Source organism: Porites lutea, chromosome 1 (assembly GCF_958299795.1).
Source record: "Porites lutea chromosome 1, jaPorLute2.1, whole genome shotgun sequence".
NCBI lineage: Eukaryota > Metazoa > Cnidaria > Anthozoa > Scleractinia > Poritidae > Porites > Porites lutea.
The window spans coordinates 58014-82250 of record NC_133201.1 but is presented as its reverse complement, the minus strand read 5'-3'; the positions used below and the strand labels follow the sequence as shown (position 1 = coordinate 82250).

The window sequence follows — 24237 nt, the reverse complement described above, 5'->3', positions numbered from 1 at the left end:
GTCCAAACCCTAACCCTAACATCCACCCTGGCGAAAAAGCCACGTTAGCTCAAAACCCTTGTATAATTTTGCATTTTCTGACAGGGTCGCACGTATTTAGCATGGTACTGCAGTGATTTCCTCGTATTTTGCAATGTCACAGACAGTTTGGAGTCGCGGGACGCTGATCTCGCGCCCCGAGAGCCCAACGTCATCAAAAATAGCAAAAAATGGACAAATCCCGCGAAATCCGATCCCTAAACCCGTATCCCGCATCCCGTCCCGAAAGACAATGATGATCCCGTGACCCTAACCCGCGTGCCCTAACCCTAACCCGCATCGCGCGCCCAAAATCCCCAAAACAGCAAAGTTAAGGCTCATCCCGCAACCCTAACCCGTATCCCGCGACCCTGACCCGCGACCAGGCCGCGGCTAACCCGCGGTCATAGGGTTAGCTTCGAGTCAAGTTTGCTTGCGGTTAGGGTCAAGGGTTAGTTGGGAAAACTACTTCTGTGACAGCCTTTTGGCCGTCGATCCCATGTATCCGGCCCAGAGTCCAGTCCGGGTCCGGAACGGCGAAAAAAAAAAACATGGCGGCCGCTACACTTTGCCCGGTTTTTCCCTGTCAGCGCCCTTCGCTCTAAGTAAAGCACTGTCCGACTTGACTTCTACAATCCTTTCATCGTCGCAAACGCTACAACAACCCTCTAAGTCAACAGAAGATCGCGCGTGCCTGCACTTCTAGTTTTCCTAAGATCGATGGTCACTTTGTTGGCCAGCTCGCTCAAATTAAATCGACGCTTTCCTGGGCCAAGCGAGTCCCAAAAATCGGGTCAAACGAGGCTTTCTCCTTCCTGTCCTACTTGCCTCGGGCTTGCTGTCACGCAGCGGCTGACGGCAAGCCCCCAAATACGGCCTTTTGTCACCTCATGAATTATTCATGAGCCACCGACTATTTTTCGACAGGGAAACCCCGGCCCCCTAAAAGCAAGAAAATATTATAAGTCTAAAAGCAGGTCGCTTCTCGGCAACTACGTCAAGCCAGCAGGCAAGGGCAGGCCGCAAAACTCACGCTGACATAGTTCTCGACAAGAAACCTGCCTTAGACTTGCCGCCTGGATCGATCTGAACTTGATGCACAACCTTCACTACGAGCGCCCAAACAGCGCTGTTGTGCTTTACAAGGCTCAGAACATCCCTCAGTTCTTCGAGGGATGCTGTTGACTTGCGGGTTTCCGGACTTAATGATGTCCTTCCACCACCAGGCGGCGCAAACTTTGCTCCAAACACGGCCAATATTTTATTTACAATCCCGCAATCCCGCCATATTCTTGAACCTTCCCTCGGCTGATACGTCACTCAACGTCACAATACGGCGCCTGTCGCCCAGTCCCGCTCTGTTCAGTGCAAAAAAACATGGCCGACGCATCGTGCCAACCTGTTAAGACTGAATTTTCCTGATTTTTCGCCTGCTCAAGACGCCAGGACGGAGTAAACGAGCGCTGCAGGGCAAGGTGAGCTTCCGAAAAGCTTGTTTTCTAACGTTTTTGCATCATTCCCACACTTTTGCCACGTTTTTAGTTGAAATTAGGCAAGGGTTGAAATTTCCACCAAAAAACCCTTAAGGGTTGGTTGGTGTTTTATCAAAACCACCCTTCTGTACTAACCCTAACATCAACCCTAGCGAAAAAGCCACGTTAGCTCAAGACCCTTGTATAATTTTGCATTTTCTGACCGGGTCGCACGTATTTAGCATCGTTACTGCAGTAATTTCCTCGTATTTATTATTTTTTGCAAGGTCACACTTGAGTCCAAACCCTAACCCTAACATCCACCCTGGCGAAAAAGCCACGTTAGCTCAAAACCCTTGTATAATTTTGCATTTTCTGACAGGGTCGCACGTATTTAGCATGGTACTGCAGTGATTTCCTCGTATTTTGCAATGTCACAGACAGTTTGGAGTCGCGGGACGCTGATCTCGCGCCCCGAGAGCCCAACGTCATCAAAAATAGCAAAAAATGGACAAATCCCGCGAAATCCGATCCCTAAACCCGTATCCCGCATCCCGTCCCGAAAGACAATGATGATCCCGTGACCCTAACCCGCGTGCCCTAACCCTAACCCGCATCGCGCGCCCAAAATCCCCAAAACAGCAAAGTTAAGGCTCATCCCGCAACCCTAACCCGTATCCCGCGACCCTGACCCGCGACCAGGCCGCGGCTAACCCGCGGTCATAGGGTTAGCTTCGAGTCAAGTTTGCTTGCGGTTAGGGTCAAGGGTTAGTTGGGAAAACTACTTCTGTGACAGCCTTTTGGCCGTCGATCCCATGTATCCGGCCCAGAGTCCAGTCCGGGTCCGGAACGGCGAAAAAAAAAAACATGGCGGCCGCTACACTTTGCCCGGTTTTTCCCTGTCAGCGCCCTTCGCTCTAAGTAAAGCACTGTCCGACTTGACTTCTACAATCCTTTCATCGTCGCAAACGCTACAACAACCCTCTAAGTCAACAGAAGATCGCGCGTGCCTGCACTTCTAGTTTTCCTAAGATCGATGGTCACTTTGTTGGCCAGCTCGCTCAAATTAAATCGACGCTTTCCTGGGCCAAGCGAGTCCCAAAAATCGGGTCAAACGAGGCTTTCTCCTTCCTGTCCTACTTGCCTCGGGCTTGCTGTCACGCAGCGGCTGACGGCAAGCCCCCAAATACGGCCTTTTGTCACCTCATGAATTATTCATGAGCCACCGACTATTTTTCGACAGGGAAACCCCGGCCCCCTAAAAGCAAGAAAATATTATAAGTCTAAAAGCAGGTCGCTTCTCGGCAACTACGTCAAGCCAGCAGGCAAGGGCAGGCCGCAAAACTCACGCTGACATAGTTCTCGACAAGAAACCTGCCTTAGACTTGCCGCCTGGATCGATCTGAACTTGATGCACAACCTTCACTACGAGCGCCCAAACAGCGCTGTTGTGCTTTACAAGGCTCAGAACATCCCTCAGTTCTTCGAGGGATGCTGTTGACTTGCGGGTTTCCGGACTTAATGATGTCCTTCCACCACCAGGCGGCGCAAACTTTGCTCCAAACACGGCCAATATTTTATTTACAATCCCGCAATCCCGCCATATTCTTGAACCTTCCCTCGGCTGATACGTCACTCAACGTCACAATACGGCGCCTGTCGCCCAGTCCCGCTCTGTTCAGTGCAAAAAAACATGGCCGACGCATCGTGCCAACCTGTTAAGACTGAATTTTCCTGATTTTTCGCCTGCTCAAGACGCCAGGACGGAGTAAACGAGCGCTGCAGGGCAAGGTGAGCTTCCGAAAAGCTTGTTTTCTAACGTTTTTGCATCATTCCCACACTTTTGCCACGTTTTTAGTTGAAATTAGGCAAGGGTTGAAATTTCCACCAAAAAACCCTTAAGGGTTGGTTGGTGTTTTATCAAAACCACCCTTCTGTACTAACCCTAACATCAACCCTAGCGAAAAAGCCACGTTAGCTCAAGACCCTTGTATAATTTTGCATTTTCTGACCGGGTCGCACGTATTTAGCATCGTTACTGCAGTAATTTCCTCGTATTTATTATTTTTTGCAAGGTCACACTTGAGTCCAAACCCTAACCCTAACATCCACCCTGGCGAAAAAGCCACGTTAGCTCAAAACCCTTGTATAATTTTGCATTTTCTGACAGGGTCGCACGTATTTAGCATGGTACTGCAGTGATTTCCTCGTATTTTGCAATGTCACAGACAGTTTGGAGTCGCGGGACGCTGATCTCGCGCCCCGAGAGCCCAACGTCATCAAAAATAGCAAAAAATGGACAAATCCCGCGAAATCCGATCCCTAAACCCGTATCCCGCATCCCGTCCCGAAAGACAATGATGATCCCGTGACCCTAACCCGCGTGCCCTAACCCTAACCCGCATCGCGCGCCCAAAATCCCCAAAACAGCAAAGTTAAGGCTCATCCCGCAACCCTAACCCGTATCCCGCGACCCTGACCCGCGACCAGGCCGCGGCTAACCCGCGGTCATAGGGTTAGCTTCGAGTCAAGTTTGCTTGCGGTTAGGGTCAAGGGTTAGTTGGGAAAACTACTTCTGTGACAGCCTTTTGGCCGTCGATCCCATGTATCCGGCCCAGAGTCCAGTCCGGGTCCGGAACGGCGAAAAAAAAAAACATGGCGGCCGCTACACTTTGCCCGGTTTTTCCCTGTCAGCGCCCTTCGCTCTAAGTAAAGCACTGTCCGACTTGACTTCTACAATCCTTTCATCGTCGCAAACGCTACAACAACCCTCTAAGTCAACAGAAGATCGCGCGTGCCTGCACTTCTAGTTTTCCTAAGATCGATGGTCACTTTGTTGGCCAGCTCGCTCAAATTAAATCGACGCTTTCCTGGGCCAAGCGAGTCCCAAAAATCGGGTCAAACGAGGCTTTCTCCTTCCTGTCCTACTTGCCTCGGGCTTGCTGTCACGCAGCGGCTGACGGCAAGCCCCCAAATACGGCCTTTTGTCACCTCATGAATTATTCATGAGCCACCGACTATTTTTCGACAGGGAAACCCCGGCCCCCTAAAAGCAAGAAAATATTATAAGTCTAAAAGCAGGTCGCTTCTCGGCAACTACGTCAAGCCAGCAGGCAAGGGCAGGCCGCAAAACTCACGCTGACATAGTTCTCGACAAGAAACCTGCCTTAGACTTGCCGCCTGGATCGATCTGAACTTGATGCACAACCTTCACTACGAGCGCCCAAACAGCGCTGTTGTGCTTTACAAGGCTCAGAACATCCCTCAGTTCTTCGAGGGATGCTGTTGACTTGCGGGTTTCCGGACTTAATGATGTCCTTCCACCACCAGGCGGCGCAAACTTTGCTCCAAACACGGCCAATATTTTATTTACAATCCCGCAATCCCGCCATATTCTTGAACCTTCCCTCGGCTGATACGTCACTCAACGTCACAATACGGCGCCTGTCGCCCAGTCCCGCTCTGTTCAGTGCAAAAAAACATGGCCGACGCATCGTGCCAACCTGTTAAGACTGAATTTTCCTGATTTTTCGCCTGCTCAAGACGCCAGGACGGAGTAAACGAGCGCTGCAGGGCAAGGTGAGCTTCCGAAAAGCTTGTTTTCTAACGTTTTTGCATCATTCCCACACTTTTGCCACGTTTTTAGTTGAAATTAGGCAAGGGTTGAAATTTCCACCAAAAAACCCTTAAGGGTTGGTTGGTGTTTTATCAAAACCACCCTTCTGTACTAACCCTAACATCAACCCTAGCGAAAAAGCCACGTTAGCTCAAGACCCTTGTATAATTTTGCATTTTCTGACCGGGTCGCACGTATTTAGCATCGTTACTGCAGTAATTTCCTCGTATTTATTATTTTTTGCAAGGTCACACTTGAGTCCAAACCCTAACCCTAACATCCACCCTGGCGAAAAAGCCACGTTAGCTCAAAACCCTTGTATAATTTTGCATTTTCTGACAGGGTCGCACGTATTTAGCATGGTACTGCAGTGATTTCCTCGTATTTTGCAATGTCACAGACAGTTTGGAGTCGCGGGACGCTGATCTCGCGCCCCGAGAGCCCAACGTCATCAAAAATAGCAAAAAATGGACAAATCCCGCGAAATCCGATCCCTAAACCCGTATCCCGCATCCCGTCCCGAAAGACAATGATGATCCCGTGACCCTAACCCGCGTGCCCTAACCCTAACCCGCATCGCGCGCCCAAAATCCCCAAAACAGCAAAGTTAAGGCTCATCCCGCAACCCTAACCCGTATCCCGCGACCCTGACCCGCGACCAGGCCGCGGCTAACCCGCGGTCATAGGGTTAGCTTCGAGTCAAGTTTGCTTGCGGTTAGGGTCAAGGGTTAGTTGGGAAAACTACTTCTGTGACAGCCTTTTGGCCGTCGATCCCATGTATCCGGCCCAGAGTCCAGTCCGGGTCCGGAACGGCGAAAAAAAAAAACATGGCGGCCGCTACACTTTGCCCGGTTTTTCCCTGTCAGCGCCCTTCGCTCTAAGTAAAGCACTGTCCGACTTGACTTCTACAATCCTTTCATCGTCGCAAACGCTACAACAACCCTCTAAGTCAACAGAAGATCGCGCGTGCCTGCACTTCTAGTTTTCCTAAGATCGATGGTCACTTTGTTGGCCAGCTCGCTCAAATTAAATCGACGCTTTCCTGGGCCAAGCGAGTCCCAAAAATCGGGTCAAACGAGGCTTTCTCCTTCCTGTCCTACTTGCCTCGGGCTTGCTGTCACGCAGCGGCTGACGGCAAGCCCCCAAATACGGCCTTTTGTCACCTCATGAATTATTCATGAGCCACCGACTATTTTTCGACAGGGAAACCCCGGCCCCCTAAAAGCAAGAAAATATTATAAGTCTAAAAGCAGGTCGCTTCTCGGCAACTACGTCAAGCCAGCAGGCAAGGGCAGGCCGCAAAACTCACGCTGACATAGTTCTCGACAAGAAACCTGCCTTAGACTTGCCGCCTGGATCGATCTGAACTTGATGCACAACCTTCACTACGAGCGCCCAAACAGCGCTGTTGTGCTTTACAAGGCTCAGAACATCCCTCAGTTCTTCGAGGGATGCTGTTGACTTGCGGGTTTCCGGACTTAATGATGTCCTTCCACCACCAGGCGGCGCAAACTTTGCTCCAAACACGGCCAATATTTTATTTACAATCCCGCAATCCCGCCATATTCTTGAACCTTCCCTCGGCTGATACGTCACTCAACGTCACAATACGGCGCCTGTCGCCCAGTCCCGCTCTGTTCAGTGCAAAAAAACATGGCCGACGCATCGTGCCAACCTGTTAAGACTGAATTTTCCTGATTTTTCGCCTGCTCAAGACGCCAGGACGGAGTAAACGAGCGCTGCAGGGCAAGGTGAGCTTCCGAAAAGCTTGTTTTCTAACGTTTTTGCATCATTCCCACACTTTTGCCACGTTTTTAGTTGAAATTAGGCAAGGGTTGAAATTTCCACCAAAAAACCCTTAAGGGTTGGTTGGTGTTTTATCAAAACCACCCTTCTGTACTAACCCTAACATCAACCCTAGCGAAAAAGCCACGTTAGCTCAAGACCCTTGTATAATTTTGCATTTTCTGACCGGGTCGCACGTATTTAGCATCGTTACTGCAGTAATTTCCTCGTATTTATTATTTTTTGCAAGGTCACACTTGAGTCCAAACCCTAACCCTAACATCCACCCTGGCGAAAAAGCCACGTTAGCTCAAAACCCTTGTATAATTTTGCATTTTCTGACAGGGTCGCACGTATTTAGCATGGTACTGCAGTGATTTCCTCGTATTTTGCAATGTCACAGACAGTTTGGAGTCGCGGGACGCTGATCTCGCGCCCCGAGAGCCCAACGTCATCAAAAATAGCAAAAAATGGACAAATCCCGCGAAATCCGATCCCTAAACCCGTATCCCGCATCCCGTCCCGAAAGACAATGATGATCCCGTGACCCTAACCCGCGTGCCCTAACCCTAACCCGCATCGCGCGCCCAAAATCCCCAAAACAGCAAAGTTAAGGCTCATCCCGCAACCCTAACCCGTATCCCGCGACCCTGACCCGCGACCAGGCCGCGGCTAACCCGCGGTCATAGGGTTAGCTTCGAGTCAAGTTTGCTTGCGGTTAGGGTCAAGGGTTAGTTGGGAAAACTACTTCTGTGACAGCCTTTTGGCCGTCGATCCCATGTATCCGGCCCAGAGTCCAGTCCGGGTCCGGAACGGCGAAAAAAAAAAACATGGCGGCCGCTACACTTTGCCCGGTTTTTCCCTGTCAGCGCCCTTCGCTCTAAGTAAAGCACTGTCCGACTTGACTTCTACAATCCTTTCATCGTCGCAAACGCTACAACAACCCTCTAAGTCAACAGAAGATCGCGCGTGCCTGCACTTCTAGTTTTCCTAAGATCGATGGTCACTTTGTTGGCCAGCTCGCTCAAATTAAATCGACGCTTTCCTGGGCCAAGCGAGTCCCAAAAATCGGGTCAAACGAGGCTTTCTCCTTCCTGTCCTACTTGCCTCGGGCTTGCTGTCACGCAGCGGCTGACGGCAAGCCCCCAAATACGGCCTTTTGTCACCTCATGAATTATTCATGAGCCACCGACTATTTTTCGACAGGGAAACCCCGGCCCCCTAAAAGCAAGAAAATATTATAAGTCTAAAAGCAGGTCGCTTCTCGGCAACTACGTCAAGCCAGCAGGCAAGGGCAGGCCGCAAAACTCACGCTGACATAGTTCTCGACAAGAAACCTGCCTTAGACTTGCCGCCTGGATCGATCTGAACTTGATGCACAACCTTCACTACGAGCGCCCAAACAGCGCTGTTGTGCTTTACAAGGCTCAGAACATCCCTCAGTTCTTCGAGGGATGCTGTTGACTTGCGGGTTTCCGGACTTAATGATGTCCTTCCACCACCAGGCGGCGCAAACTTTGCTCCAAACACGGCCAATATTTTATTTACAATCCCGCAATCCCGCCATATTCTTGAACCTTCCCTCGGCTGATACGTCACTCAACGTCACAATACGGCGCCTGTCGCCCAGTCCCGCTCTGTTCAGTGCAAAAAAACATGGCCGACGCATCGTGCCAACCTGTTAAGACTGAATTTTCCTGATTTTTCGCCTGCTCAAGACGCCAGGACGGAGTAAACGAGCGCTGCAGGGCAAGGTGAGCTTCCGAAAAGCTTGTTTTCTAACGTTTTTGCATCATTCCCACACTTTTGCCACGTTTTTAGTTGAAATTAGGCAAGGGTTGAAATTTCCACCAAAAAACCCTTAAGGGTTGGTTGGTGTTTTATCAAAACCACCCTTCTGTACTAACCCTAACATCAACCCTAGCGAAAAAGCCACGTTAGCTCAAGACCCTTGTATAATTTTGCATTTTCTGACCGGGTCGCACGTATTTAGCATCGTTACTGCAGTAATTTCCTCGTATTTATTATTTTTTGCAAGGTCACACTTGAGTCCAAACCCTAACCCTAACATCCACCCTGGCGAAAAAGCCACGTTAGCTCAAAACCCTTGTATAATTTTGCATTTTCTGACAGGGTCGCACGTATTTAGCATGGTACTGCAGTGATTTCCTCGTATTTTGCAATGTCACAGACAGTTTGGAGTCGCGGGACGCTGATCTCGCGCCCCGAGAGCCCAACGTCATCAAAAATAGCAAAAAATGGACAAATCCCGCGAAATCCGATCCCTAAACCCGTATCCCGCATCCCGTCCCGAAAGACAATGATGATCCCGTGACCCTAACCCGCGTGCCCTAACCCTAACCCGCATCGCGCGCCCAAAATCCCCAAAACAGCAAAGTTAAGGCTCATCCCGCAACCCTAACCCGTATCCCGCGACCCTGACCCGCGACCAGGCCGCGGCTAACCCGCGGTCATAGGGTTAGCTTCGAGTCAAGTTTGCTTGCGGTTAGGGTCAAGGGTTAGTTGGGAAAACTACTTCTGTGACAGCCTTTTGGCCGTCGATCCCATGTATCCGGCCCAGAGTCCAGTCCGGGTCCGGAACGGCGAAAAAAAAAAACATGGCGGCCGCTACACTTTGCCCGGTTTTTCCCTGTCAGCGCCCTTCGCTCTAAGTAAAGCACTGTCCGACTTGACTTCTACAATCCTTTCATCGTCGCAAACGCTACAACAACCCTCTAAGTCAACAGAAGATCGCGCGTGCCTGCACTTCTAGTTTTCCTAAGATCGATGGTCACTTTGTTGGCCAGCTCGCTCAAATTAAATCGACGCTTTCCTGGGCCAAGCGAGTCCCAAAAATCGGGTCAAACGAGGCTTTCTCCTTCCTGTCCTACTTGCCTCGGGCTTGCTGTCACGCAGCGGCTGACGGCAAGCCCCCAAATACGGCCTTTTGTCACCTCATGAATTATTCATGAGCCACCGACTATTTTTCGACAGGGAAACCCCGGCCCCCTAAAAGCAAGAAAATATTATAAGTCTAAAAGCAGGTCGCTTCTCGGCAACTACGTCAAGCCAGCAGGCAAGGGCAGGCCGCAAAACTCACGCTGACATAGTTCTCGACAAGAAACCTGCCTTAGACTTGCCGCCTGGATCGATCTGAACTTGATGCACAACCTTCACTACGAGCGCCCAAACAGCGCTGTTGTGCTTTACAAGGCTCAGAACATCCCTCAGTTCTTCGAGGGATGCTGTTGACTTGCGGGTTTCCGGACTTAATGATGTCCTTCCACCACCAGGCGGCGCAAACTTTGCTCCAAACACGGCCAATATTTTATTTACAATCCCGCAATCCCGCCATATTCTTGAACCTTCCCTCGGCTGATACGTCACTCAACGTCACAATACGGCGCCTGTCGCCCAGTCCCGCTCTGTTCAGTGCAAAAAAACATGGCCGACGCATCGTGCCAACCTGTTAAGACTGAATTTTCCTGATTTTTCGCCTGCTCAAGACGCCAGGACGGAGTAAACGAGCGCTGCAGGGCAAGGTGAGCTTCCGAAAAGCTTGTTTTCTAACGTTTTTGCATCATTCCCACACTTTTGCCACGTTTTTAGTTGAAATTAGGCAAGGGTTGAAATTTCCACCAAAAAACCCTTAAGGGTTGGTTGGTGTTTTATCAAAACCACCCTTCTGTACTAACCCTAACATCAACCCTAGCGAAAAAGCCACGTTAGCTCAAGACCCTTGTATAATTTTGCATTTTCTGACCGGGTCGCACGTATTTAGCATCGTTACTGCAGTAATTTCCTCGTATTTATTATTTTTTGCAAGGTCACACTTGAGTCCAAACCCTAACCCTAACATCCACCCTGGCGAAAAAGCCACGTTAGCTCAAAACCCTTGTATAATTTTGCATTTTCTGACAGGGTCGCACGTATTTAGCATGGTACTGCAGTGATTTCCTCGTATTTTGCAATGTCACAGACAGTTTGGAGTCGCGGGACGCTGATCTCGCGCCCCGAGAGCCCAACGTCATCAAAAATAGCAAAAAATGGACAAATCCCGCGAAATCCGATCCCTAAACCCGTATCCCGCATCCCGTCCCGAAAGACAATGATGATCCCGTGACCCTAACCCGCGTGCCCTAACCCTAACCCGCATCGCGCGCCCAAAATCCCCAAAACAGCAAAGTTAAGGCTCATCCCGCAACCCTAACCCGTATCCCGCGACCCTGACCCGCGACCAGGCCGCGGCTAACCCGCGGTCATAGGGTTAGCTTCGAGTCAAGTTTGCTTGCGGTTAGGGTCAAGGGTTAGTTGGGAAAACTACTTCTGTGACAGCCTTTTGGCCGTCGATCCCATGTATCCGGCCCAGAGTCCAGTCCGGGTCCGGAACGGCGAAAAAAAAAAACATGGCGGCCGCTACACTTTGCCCGGTTTTTCCCTGTCAGCGCCCTTCGCTCTAAGTAAAGCACTGTCCGACTTGACTTCTACAATCCTTTCATCGTCGCAAACGCTACAACAACCCTCTAAGTCAACAGAAGATCGCGCGTGCCTGCACTTCTAGTTTTCCTAAGATCGATGGTCACTTTGTTGGCCAGCTCGCTCAAATTAAATCGACGCTTTCCTGGGCCAAGCGAGTCCCAAAAATCGGGTCAAACGAGGCTTTCTCCTTCCTGTCCTACTTGCCTCGGGCTTGCTGTCACGCAGCGGCTGACGGCAAGCCCCCAAATACGGCCTTTTGTCACCTCATGAATTATTCATGAGCCACCGACTATTTTTCGACAGGGAAACCCCGGCCCCCTAAAAGCAAGAAAATATTATAAGTCTAAAAGCAGGTCGCTTCTCGGCAACTACGTCAAGCCAGCAGGCAAGGGCAGGCCGCAAAACTCACGCTGACATAGTTCTCGACAAGAAACCTGCCTTAGACTTGCCGCCTGGATCGATCTGAACTTGATGCACAACCTTCACTACGAGCGCCCAAACAGCGCTGTTGTGCTTTACAAGGCTCAGAACATCCCTCAGTTCTTCGAGGGATGCTGTTGACTTGCGGGTTTCCGGACTTAATGATGTCCTTCCACCACCAGGCGGCGCAAACTTTGCTCCAAACACGGCCAATATTTTATTTACAATCCCGCAATCCCGCCATATTCTTGAACCTTCCCTCGGCTGATACGTCACTCAACGTCACAATACGGCGCCTGTCGCCCAGTCCCGCTCTGTTCAGTGCAAAAAAACATGGCCGACGCATCGTGCCAACCTGTTAAGACTGAATTTTCCTGATTTTTCGCCTGCTCAAGACGCCAGGACGGAGTAAACGAGCGCTGCAGGGCAAGGTGAGCTTCCGAAAAGCTTGTTTTCTAACGTTTTTGCATCATTCCCACACTTTTGCCACGTTTTTAGTTGAAATTAGGCAAGGGTTGAAATTTCCACCAAAAAACCCTTAAGGGTTGGTTGGTGTTTTATCAAAACCACCCTTCTGTACTAACCCTAACATCAACCCTAGCGAAAAAGCCACGTTAGCTCAAGACCCTTGTATAATTTTGCATTTTCTGACCGGGTCGCACGTATTTAGCATCGTTACTGCAGTAATTTCCTCGTATTTATTATTTTTTGCAAGGTCACACTTGAGTCCAAACCCTAACCCTAACATCCACCCTGGCGAAAAAGCCACGTTAGCTCAAAACCCTTGTATAATTTTGCATTTTCTGACAGGGTCGCACGTATTTAGCATGGTACTGCAGTGATTTCCTCGTATTTTGCAATGTCACAGACAGTTTGGAGTCGCGGGACGCTGATCTCGCGCCCCGAGAGCCCAACGTCATCAAAAATAGCAAAAAATGGACAAATCCCGCGAAATCCGATCCCTAAACCCGTATCCCGCATCCCGTCCCGAAAGACAATGATGATCCCGTGACCCTAACCCGCGTGCCCTAACCCTAACCCGCATCGCGCGCCCAAAATCCCCAAAACAGCAAAGTTAAGGCTCATCCCGCAACCCTAACCCGTATCCCGCGACCCTGACCCGCGACCAGGCCGCGGCTAACCCGCGGTCATAGGGTTAGCTTCGAGTCAAGTTTGCTTGCGGTTAGGGTCAAGGGTTAGTTGGGAAAACTACTTCTGTGACAGCCTTTTGGCCGTCGATCCCATGTATCCGGCCCAGAGTCCAGTCCGGGTCCGGAACGGCGAAAAAAAAAAACATGGCGGCCGCTACACTTTGCCCGGTTTTTCCCTGTCAGCGCCCTTCGCTCTAAGTAAAGCACTGTCCGACTTGACTTCTACAATCCTTTCATCGTCGCAAACGCTACAACAACCCTCTAAGTCAACAGAAGATCGCGCGTGCCTGCACTTCTAGTTTTCCTAAGATCGATGGTCACTTTGTTGGCCAGCTCGCTCAAATTAAATCGACGCTTTCCTGGGCCAAGCGAGTCCCAAAAATCGGGTCAAACGAGGCTTTCTCCTTCCTGTCCTACTTGCCTCGGGCTTGCTGTCACGCAGCGGCTGACGGCAAGCCCCCAAATACGGCCTTTTGTCACCTCATGAATTATTCATGAGCCACCGACTATTTTTCGACAGGGAAACCCCGGCCCCCTAAAAGCAAGAAAATATTATAAGTCTAAAAGCAGGTCGCTTCTCGGCAACTACGTCAAGCCAGCAGGCAAGGGCAGGCCGCAAAACTCACGCTGACATAGTTCTCGACAAGAAACCTGCCTTAGACTTGCCGCCTGGATCGATCTGAACTTGATGCACAACCTTCACTACGAGCGCCCAAACAGCGCTGTTGTGCTTTACAAGGCTCAGAACATCCCTCAGTTCTTCGAGGGATGCTGTTGACTTGCGGGTTTCCGGACTTAATGATGTCCTTCCACCACCAGGCGGCGCAAACTTTGCTCCAAACACGGCCAATATTTTATTTACAATCCCGCAATCCCGCCATATTCTTGAACCTTCCCTCGGCTGATACGTCACTCAACGTCACAATACGGCGCCTGTCGCCCAGTCCCGCTCTGTTCAGTGCAAAAAAACATGGCCGACGCATCGTGCCAACCTGTTAAGACTGAATTTTCCTGATTTTTCGCCTGCTCAAGACGCCAGGACGGAGTAAACGAGCGCTGCAGGGCAAGGTGAGCTTCCGAAAAGCTTGTTTTCTAACGTTTTTGCATCATTCCCACACTTTTGCCACGTTTTTAGTTGAAATTAGGCAAGGGTTGAAATTTCCACCAAAAAACCCTTAAGGGTTGGTTGGTGTTTTATCAAAACCACCCTTCTGTACTAACCCTAACATCAACCCTAGCGAAAAAGCCACGTTAGCTCAAGACCCTTGTATAATTTTGCATTTTCTGACCGGGTCGCACGTATTTAGCATCGTTACTGCAGTAATTTCCTCGTATTTATTATTTTTTGCAAGGTCACACTTGAGTCCAAACCCTAACCCTAACATCCACCCTGGCGAAAAAGCCACGTTAGCTCAAAACCCTTGTATAATTTTGCATTTTCTGACAGGGTCGCACGTATTTAGCATGGTACTGCAGTGATTTCCTCGTATTTTGCAATGTCACAGACAGTTTGGAGTCGCGGGACGCTGATCTCGCGCCCCGAGAGCCCAACGTCATCAAAAATAGCAAAAAATGGACAAATCCCGCGAAATCCGATCCCTAAACCCGTATCCCGCATCCCGTCCCGAAAGACAATGATGATCCCGTGACCCTAACCCGCGTGCCCTAACCCTAACCCGCATCGCGCGCCCAAAATCCCCAAAACAGCAAAGTTAAGGCTCATCCCGCAACCCTAACCCGTATCCCGCGACCCTGACCCGCGACCAGGCCGCGGCTAACCCGCGGTCATAGGGTTAGCTTCGAGTCAAGTTTGCTTGCGGTTAGGGTCAAGGGTTAGTTGGGAAAACTACTTCTGTGACAGCCTTTTGGCCGTCGATCCCATGTATCCGGCCCAGAGTCCAGTCCGGGTCCGGAACGGCGAAAAAAAAAAACATGGCGGCCGCTACACTTTGCCCGGTTTTTCCCTGTCAGCGCCCTTCGCTCTAAGTAAAGCACTGTCCGACTTGACTTCTACAATCCTTTCATCGTCGCAAACGCTACAACAACCCTCTAAGTCAACAGAAGATCGCGCGTGCCTGCACTTCTAGTTTTCCTAAGATCGATGGTCACTTTGTTGGCCAGCTCGCTCAAATTAAATCGACGCTTTCCTGGGCCAAGCGAGTCCCAAAAATCGGGTCAAACGAGGCTTTCTCCTTCCTGTCCTACTTGCCTCGGGCTTGCTGTCACGCAGCGGCTGACGGCAAGCCCCCAAATACGGCCTTTTGTCACCTCATGAATTATTCATGAGCCACCGACTATTTTTCGACAGGGAAACCCCGGCCCCCTAAAAGCAAGAAAATATTATAAGTCTAAAAGCAGGTCGCTTCTCGGCAACTACGTCAAGCCAGCAGGCAAGGGCAGGCCGCAAAACTCACGCTGACATAGTTCTCGACAAGAAACCTGCCTTAGACTTGCCGCCTGGATCGATCTGAACTTGATGCACAACCTTCACTACGAGCGCCCAAACAGCGCTGTTGTGCTTTACAAGGCTCAGAACATCCCTCAGTTCTTCGAGGGATGCTGTTGACTTGCGGGTTTCCGGACTTAATGATGTCCTTCCACCACCAGGCGGCGCAAACTTTGCTCCAAACACGGCCAATATTTTATTTACAATCCCGCAATCCCGCCATATTCTTGAACCTTCCCTCGGCTGATACGTCACTCAACGTCACAATACGGCGCCTGTCGCCCAGTCCCGCTCTGTTCAGTGCAAAAAAACATGGCCGACGCATCGTGCCAACCTGTTAAGACTGAATTTTCCTGATTTTTCGCCTGCTCAAGACGCCAGGACGGAGTAAACGAGCGCTGCAGGGCAAGGTGAGCTTCCGAAAAGCTTGTTTTCTAACGTTTTTGCATCATTCCCACACTTTTGCCACGTTTTTAGTTGAAATTAGGCAAGGGTTGAAATTTCCACCAAAAAACCCTTAAGGGTTGGTTGGTGTTTTATCAAAACCACCCTTCTGTACTAACCCTAACATCAACCCTAGCGAAAAAGCCACGTTAGCTCAAGACCCTTGTATAATTTTGCATTTTCTGACCGGGTCGCACGTATTTAGCATCGTTACTGCAGTAATTTCCTCGTATTTATTATTTTTTGCAAGGTCACACTTGAGTCCAAACCCTAACCCTAACATCCACCCTGGCGAAAAAGCCACGTTAGCTCAAAACCCTTGTATAATTTTGCATTTTCTGACAGGGTCGCACGTATTTAGCATGGTACTGCAGTGATTTCCTCGTATTTTGCAATGTCACAGACAGTTTGGAGTCGCGGGACGCTGATCTCGCGCCCCGAGAGCCCAACGTCATCAAAAATAGCAAAAAATGGACAAATCCCGCGAAATCCGATCCCTAAACCCGTATCCCGCATCCCGTCCCGAAAGACAATGATGATCCCGTGACCCTAACCCGCGTGCCCTAACCCTAACCCGCATCGCGCGCCCAAAATCCCCAAAACAGCAAAGTTAAGGCTCATCCCGCAACCCTAACCCGTATCCCGCGACCCTGACCCGCGACCAGGCCGCGGCTAACCCGCGGTCATAGGGTTAGCTTCGAGTCAAGTTTGCTTGCGGTTAGGGTCAAGGGTTAGTTGGGAAAACTACTTCTGTGACAGCCTTTTGGCCGTCGATCCCATGTATCCGGCCCAGAGTCCAGTCCGGGTCCGGAACGGCGAAAAAAAAAAACATGGCGGCCGCTACACTTTGCCCGGTTTTTCCCTGTCAGCGCCCTTCGCTCTAAGTAAAGCACTGTCCGACTTGACTTCTACAATCCTTTCATCGTCGCAAACGCTACAACAACCCTCTAAGTCAACAGAAGATCGCGCGTGCCTGCACTTCTAGTTTTCCTAAGATCGATGGTCACTTTGTTGGCCAGCTCGCTCAAATTAAATCGACGCTTTCCTGGGCCAAGCGAGTCCCAAAAATCGGGTCAAACGAGGCTTTCTCCTTCCTGTCCTACTTGCCTCGGGCTTGCTGTCACGCAGCGGCTGACGGCAAGCCCCCAAATACGGCCTTTTGTCACCTCATGAATTATTCATGAGCCACCGACTATTTTTCGACAGGGAAACCCCGGCCCCCTAAAAGCAAGAAAATATTATAAGTCTAAAAGCAGGTCGCTTCTCGGCAACTACGTCAAGCCAGCAGGCAAGGGCAGGCCGCAAAACTCACGCTGACATAGTTCTCGACAAGAAACCTGCCTTAGACTTGCCGCCTGGATCGATCTGAACTTGATGCACAACCTTCACTACGAGCGCCCAAACAGCGCTGTTGTGCTTTACAAGGCTCAGAACATCCCTCAGTTCTTCGAGGGATGCTGTTGACTTGCGGGTTTCCGGACTTAATGATGTCCTTCCACCACCAGGCGGCGCAAACTTTGCTCCAAACACGGCCAATATTTTATTTACAATCCCGCAATCCCGCCATATTCTTGAACCTTCCCTCGGCTGATACGTCACTCAACGTCACAATACGGCGCCTGTCGCCCAGTCCCGCTCTGTTCAGTGCAAAAAAACATGGCCGACGCATCGTGCCAACCTGTTAAGACTGAATTTTCCTGATTTTTCGCCTGCTCAAGACGCCAGGACGGAGTAAACGAGCGCTGCAGGGCAAGGTGAGCTTCCGAAAAGCTTGTTTTCTAACGTTTTTGCATCATTCCCACACTTTTGCCACGTTTTTAGTTGAAATTAGGCAAGGGTTGAAATTTCCACCAAAAAACCCTTAAGGGTTGGTTGGTGTTTTATCAAAACCACCCTTCTGTACTAACCCTAACATCAACCCTAGCGAAAAAGCCACGTTAGCTCAAGACCCTTGTATAATTTTGCATTTTCTGACCGGGTCGCACGTATTTAGCATCGTTACTGCAGTAATTTCCTCGTATTTATTATTTTTTGCAAGGTCACACTTGAGTCCAAACCCTAACCCTAACCTTAAAACGCAAGGGTAAAATTTTAGCCGGAAAAAGTAGGTGAGCGTGGATTTCTCACTGCAACTATTCATTTGGAATGAATTTGCTTAAATAATAACCCTTACCACCTGTCTGGGTAAAACTTTGTATTTAGACTATAATGCACTGCTTTTCTTAGTGAGGATTTGTTTCCTTTCAATATGGAGGTTGAAACTTGGCAAAATAGAAAGTGTTCTAAAAAGAGATCTCAGACTGAGAACTGAAAAAAGAATTTGAATTTCTCTGTTCAGAGTTTTGTCGGCAGTCTAATCGTTGTTCAATTCCTTTCTCTGAACTGCAAACCTTTTTAGCAAAATGCAGGTGAAAGCAAAAGAATATTTTATTGCAGTTGGTTGGCAGGCTCCATTTATAGCGATGGTAGCCAGAATTAAAGGAGACACTTTTGAGTGTGTTCTCACCTTTGGGGGCACAGCGACCTACTTCCCTTTTGTGGCGGTTATTGAAAATAATATTATAGCAGTGGACAAGCACACATTTTCTCTAACTATCATGTCAATTTTATTTTAAATGTTAACTTTTGGTGGGGCAGTATCACACTGATCATCATTTTGTTATAAACTTGAGCAAAACTACCCATCATGATTGTCACAAAAATGAATTTCTTCAAGAAACACTACTGCAGTACGTCGAGTATTTATCAACGGTTTGTGAGAAACTTTTTAAAAATCTTACAAACATAACATTTCTGGAACACACTGGCCCATATTGAAGTCCAAAATGAACATACTAGTTAAAGTTCATAGTCTGACTTAAAATCTCTTCTATCTTCCAGAGTTGGGTCTTATTGGAACACACTCCTGTCAATTTCTTCTTCTTCAGCGTGATCTTCTGACTGAAGAAACCACAGCCATTTGCTATTGGTGTCTGGTATGCACCTGCGACGGATGAACATCAGAGCTGCAATTTGGCTGCGGTGATCGTTGTGATGACCAATTGCACTAGCTATCTTAGACAGGTTACACCAGACATTGCCCCAACCTTTCTGCAAGAGAAGGTGTCGTAGCCGTGGACAGAGCATGATTAGCATGCCAGTGTTTGCAACATATCGCAGTCTGGATGCGCTACAACTTAGTATGTCTTCAAAGGCCCTGGAAACCTGAATCCTCCTATCTTCAGGCATGTCTCCAGTGTTCAAACATTCTGTGATGAAGGGTGCCAATTCTAGCATGGCAGTCAGGCGTTCATTGCGTTTTAAGCCAAGTGCAGTCATTGTGCGTTGGTCCAGCTTATTCATCAGCATGCAAACAGCACAGGTTTGGTTCCTACATTTGCCTCTCACACTGGCGATATTTCCCCCTGCTTCCTGGCATAGACAGTATGGGCAATTCTGGTCTCCTTCATCCTGTGAATCTCTGGCCACTGGTTCTCCGAGGCAGGTGCAGTCCAACCGAGAAGCTGTCCAAACATCGCACACTCGCTGCTGCACTATTTCTTCACGTTCATCTGTGTATACTCGAAGAGCTACAGTTTGTCTAGCCTCTTCTAAAGTCTGTGTTTCTGAAGATCTCGCCTGTTCTACCTAGGGAAAAAAAAAGAGTAACAGGTGAGTTGGATTGAATTAATTTTGATGAATTTTAAACTGTTGAAGTACACAATTAACGCTCTTCAGAATGGGGAATTTCAAGTTCATTCTTCAGAAAGTACTGTCAATGCATTTACACGACTTTAAAGGACTAAGAAGTCTCCAATCCTACTATTTTCACTGGGTGCTTTGTATCAATGAAGTAAATGAAAAATAATAAAAAGTGCTTTACAAGTGCAAGCAGTGAAAATTTAACAAAATAAAAATCAGGTGAAAATTTTTTTACCTAGGTTCATTCTCAATTTTCCTTGTCTCTTTAACAGGTCAGATTGACTCTCAATTTCCTTTGTCTCCCGGCCCAAATTATTCATGAATTAGAGCTATGAACAAAGGAAAATTGAAAATCAGCCTAGGTAGAAACATTTTGACCCAAATTTAACTTTGACCTGTTATAAATACATCTCAAGATGATTTGTTTTCACAGGAAATAGGATGCAAATTAAAAATTATGCAAACCATCAGCAAATGCCAATCTAATATTTTTGAAGTTAGCACCTATCAAATCATTTTGTCAAACCAATGTGCAGTTTTTTAATGTTTTTTAATTTTAGTTCACCTGCTGTGGGTTGCAAGGTTGGTTCTCCTGCAGGAACTTTTGAAGCCTGTTCAATGACTCAGTGTTGGGGATACGTGTTGCTACGATTCCTGGTAGTGCTAGCAGACGCTCGCGTGGGCTGGGTACTGCTTGCGGCCGTGGTTCTTCATCCCTCTGTCTTTGGTTGTCGGCAGCTGGTGCTCCCTCGGGGACCTGGGATGCTGTAGTCCTGGGTACAACACGTCTGGGAGTTTTCTGCTTTCTTTTTCGTACCATCCCAGAACTGCCACTGGGTCTTCGTGTTGCTTCCGCTGTAACTTGCAGTGCCTGTTATAACCATAATACACTAATTTTACGATCATTTTCATCATCCAAGACCTTTGTTTTAGAGAACTAACAAGATGTAGATCGTCTTCACTGTCACGCAACAAAAAAATAAATTGGAAACCGTCCAGTGGAAGAAGCCAAGAAAATGAAATGTTTTAAAAGACTAATTTTTAAACAATTTATCCAAGTCTCAGGTCTTTGTGGCCCAAAGTTTCTGAGTTATTTGCCGAAACGTTTCGCGCACCTAATACTTGAAATGGTTATACAGCTGAAAATCAAGAGGAGAGACTTTTTCCAACGAGACAGCATTCCTATTTTGGTGTCACGGACTGTGAAAACTCGGAAGTTCAAATTGCTGTACTTTCGAAATGAAACATGCTACAGGAATGGAAACTTGTACAACGATTTACTTTTTGTTTGTCTTCAACCTAGTGTAAATGAGAAACTCGTGAAACCTTGCTATTTTGACCTTACAATTTGATGACGTCACTATGAAAACCATCTATATCTAACCCTTCTATTTACCAGGGATCGGATATGGACTGACTTACTCTTAATCACATGAGAGACCCTACCTGAGTTGTTGTCTGCGTAGACGTGGACACAGACACATAGCACTGCAGCAGATTTTCTACATGTCTGGTCACGGATGAACTGTATTCTGGTGTTCCTTGTGATGGAAGTGGCTCTCTTTCGTCTGCAGCATCCCAGCTAACAGAAAGCTCCGATTCATCTGAACTGCTGTGGTTGTCGTCTGAAGCAGAAGCTAGCATACGCCTCCAGTGTGAAGAACTTGCCTGTCGGAGCCCTTGTACTTGTTCTGATACCAGTGGCGTTATGGTGAGGAAGTCAACTCCAAAGCGTGCCATCATGTCAATTAGACGTACAGGTTTGTCTGTTTTTCCTGCATATCTGATTGCCATAGCCCGCGCAAGCATCAGCTCTGTTGTGGTCAATCCCAAACCTTGCATCATTTTTTTGGAGGTGAAAGCAGCTATGTCACCTGCAAGAGAGTCAATGTCAAAGGTAATAATGACAACTCTGCTAGCACCAAAGAAAAATCAAACCTGGGATTCCTCAGTAATTCACCTCAGTTATTACATCTTGTGTTTTCGATGCAGTGCATCTGATTACCTTTTGTACAAAGTGATTATTTTGTTCTCGTGAAGGGCGATTGCTGAAGACATGCAATACAATGAAATACTATACCCATGCTACATCCAGGAGTTTTTTGAAGAAAAAATTGTTAAAACATGTTTTCATCATAGTGCTGTATTATCAACCCTTTAAGCCCCAATATCTACATACAAATTCTCCAGACTGATCTCCATACATTTCCTTAAGATATTAGTTGAGAGAATTTGATGAAAGATCAAAGATTTTTCTTTGTGATCATTTTATTAATTCTCTTAGACTGCACTTGACAATCTATGGATATCGTTAGGAGAAAATTGATGTTGGTCACTATTGGCACTTAAAGGGTTAATATTCATTACTATCATTTTTCTCAGTTACCTGGGGACAAACTTCGAATTGCTTGGTTTGAAATGCGTGCTGCCACAGTGATGTTGCCAGGCAAGATTCCACGATGGCTGTTAATGATAAGACGACGAGGGAAACCATGTGTGAACTGTGCAGCGACATCGCTCCAGTGGGGAGCATTCAAGATCATGACATTCCCAAAGAGGTCAAGGCGTATTAAGTTCAAGTTGCGGTCGAATGCTTCGTTGCCATATTTCAGGGTTACATCCAAGGGTTCTCCTGCGGTTAGAAACATCTCCTCCTTGGACAGTTCATTTCTTCTTTCTTGCGAGTGGTCTGACTCTACCTGCTCTCTTCCGCACCATTCCTCTCTTTTCTGTACATAGCGTGAACAATACTCCCTGCATGTCTGCAGGTCTTCAAACACCACTTCTCCAGCTCCATCATCAGGAAAAAGCCCATTGGGCAAACGCAAGCTGTCATACAGAAACAAATTGAAGTTAAACTGCATTCTCTCTTCTGGTGATACTGCCAGTCCAAGTGGGAAATACGGTACGATAATGACCGGTGCAACATTTCGGCTTGTGGATGGCTGATTTTCACGTTGGTTGTCCAAGGCTACGTGGAACATTGGTGGGTCCTGGGGTTGTGTTCCATCATCGATGAGTGAGTCGTCGTCACGGCTAGAGGAAAAAAAAACATGAATTGCCATGCTTAAAAGCTACTTCGGTTTCATTTCTGAATATGGGTGAATCCTTGTTTACATCTTTTGCGTCATTAGCATTGGCTCATCATTATCTCATGAAGAAATAAAATTTTTGAATATTGAAAGAGCATAACCATTTCAGTTATCTCTGACAATTTTAGCCCCATCGATATATATATATACAATGAGCACGTTTTTTGGAGAACTACTAAGGCATGGATTATGATGATATTAACAGAGCTATAATAATAATAATAATAATAATAATAATGATAATAATGATAATAATGATAATGAAAATAATAGTAAAAAAGTTTTTACTGCTATTTTTATTATGCTACAATATTTCTCGAACACTGAAACCAAATTAATTGGCTGCAAATTTTCAAGGGCATCATTTTAATTCTAACGATTTGACAAAAAAATATTTGAGATCTGTGAATTTTTGTGGCAATATTTAGAACCTTGAGGACTCAACCTCACTGGAACTAAGTCCAATTACTCCTGGATTTCACTTAATTTCACAGTCATTTGGTTTTTTAGACTACTGCTTTGCTTGAACAACTCCCGGCGGGTGTGTCCATGCAGAAGGGGCACCCCTTCCATGATTCAAGTATATAAAAGAAAAGAGGGGGGACGGGGGAGCTATGATTGTGTTTTCTTCGGATTTTTTGAAAACTTTGCTAGAAAGAAAGAAAGAAACCAGACATTCCCTGTCCCAATAAGTAACTCTGGAGGAGTAGATAGAATCTAATATGTGCCCACTAAATAAAATTTAATATACCTTTCCTCGCCTGGACTGTCATCTTCTTCAACGGGGCCAGCAGCACGGGAACTGCAATGTGAAAGAGTTTTCACTATGAACACCAATTAAAAATCGAGCGTGTATAGGATCCTGGAGTGTTCAAAGTGCAATGCAGAAAAGAAAGAAACGGAAATAAAATTTTTCCAAATGAACACTTTACTGCGTGAATATTTTACTGCGTGTGTTTCACCTCGGGGAAAAAAAACAGACCACTCTACAAAAGTATCCTTGGCGTTTTCCGGGCGAAAAGTTACTAGGTTTTTTAGGGCGTTTAATACCAACCTGCTAGTTTCCGCAGCTTGCGTTTCGATCAGCTCCGAACTTCTTGCTGGATTCTCCGCCGCTGTTTTTGTACGCTTTATTCTCGGCATCTTTGAATGAACCTTAACAGTAAAAGTTGTTATGGGGAATGATTTAAAGATCCCAGCTAGGCTGTGTTTAAATAACAGTGTTTACATCATAGCTCCAAACAGATCATTACTAATCAGATTAACAGGGGTTTATTTCTTTCTCGATGAGGTAATATTTACGATCAAAGTTAGGACCCTCGAGCGAATTTTAGGAAGCTAACCGAGAAAAGAGAGAAGCTATGAACACGTAAGAACAATTATGTAATAAGGAATTCAAAAACGACGCTGTATTAGGTCAGGTTTAATGAGTTATTCACTTCAAAACGATGCGTACGCCATGATTCTCGATTCTTCCCCACATTACATCATAGCTTCAAGTTTCCAAAAATGGCACCATTGTTTCCGCGCAGATTCTGCGCGATGACAATGGATGATTGACAGCGCAGGGGATTCCCTGCATTTGAGGCGACGTGACTTGTAAGACAAAAACTGTGTTTAAAAACACTAAAAT

The 24237-nt window shown here is 47.5% G+C and overlaps 1 protein-coding gene across 1 annotated transcript; it reads right to left on the bottom strand.

The window, feature by feature from the left end:
- Positions 1 to 18284: 18284 nt before the first annotated feature.
- LOC140941051 (uncharacterized) lies at positions 18285 to 23852 on the bottom strand. The gene is made up of 6 exons (XM_073390010.1): positions 23659 to 23852; positions 23356 to 23406; positions 21899 to 22548; positions 20959 to 21386; positions 20078 to 20383; positions 18285 to 19458 (listed from the first exon to the last, which is right to left on the bottom strand). Exons 1-6 carry the CDS (start codon positions 23745 to 23747, stop codon positions 18721 to 18723), a joined length of 2262 nt encoding a protein of 753 aa, XP_073246111.1. The 5' UTR covers positions 23748 to 23852; the 3' UTR covers positions 18285 to 18720.
- Positions 23853 to 24237: the final 385 nt, after the last annotated feature.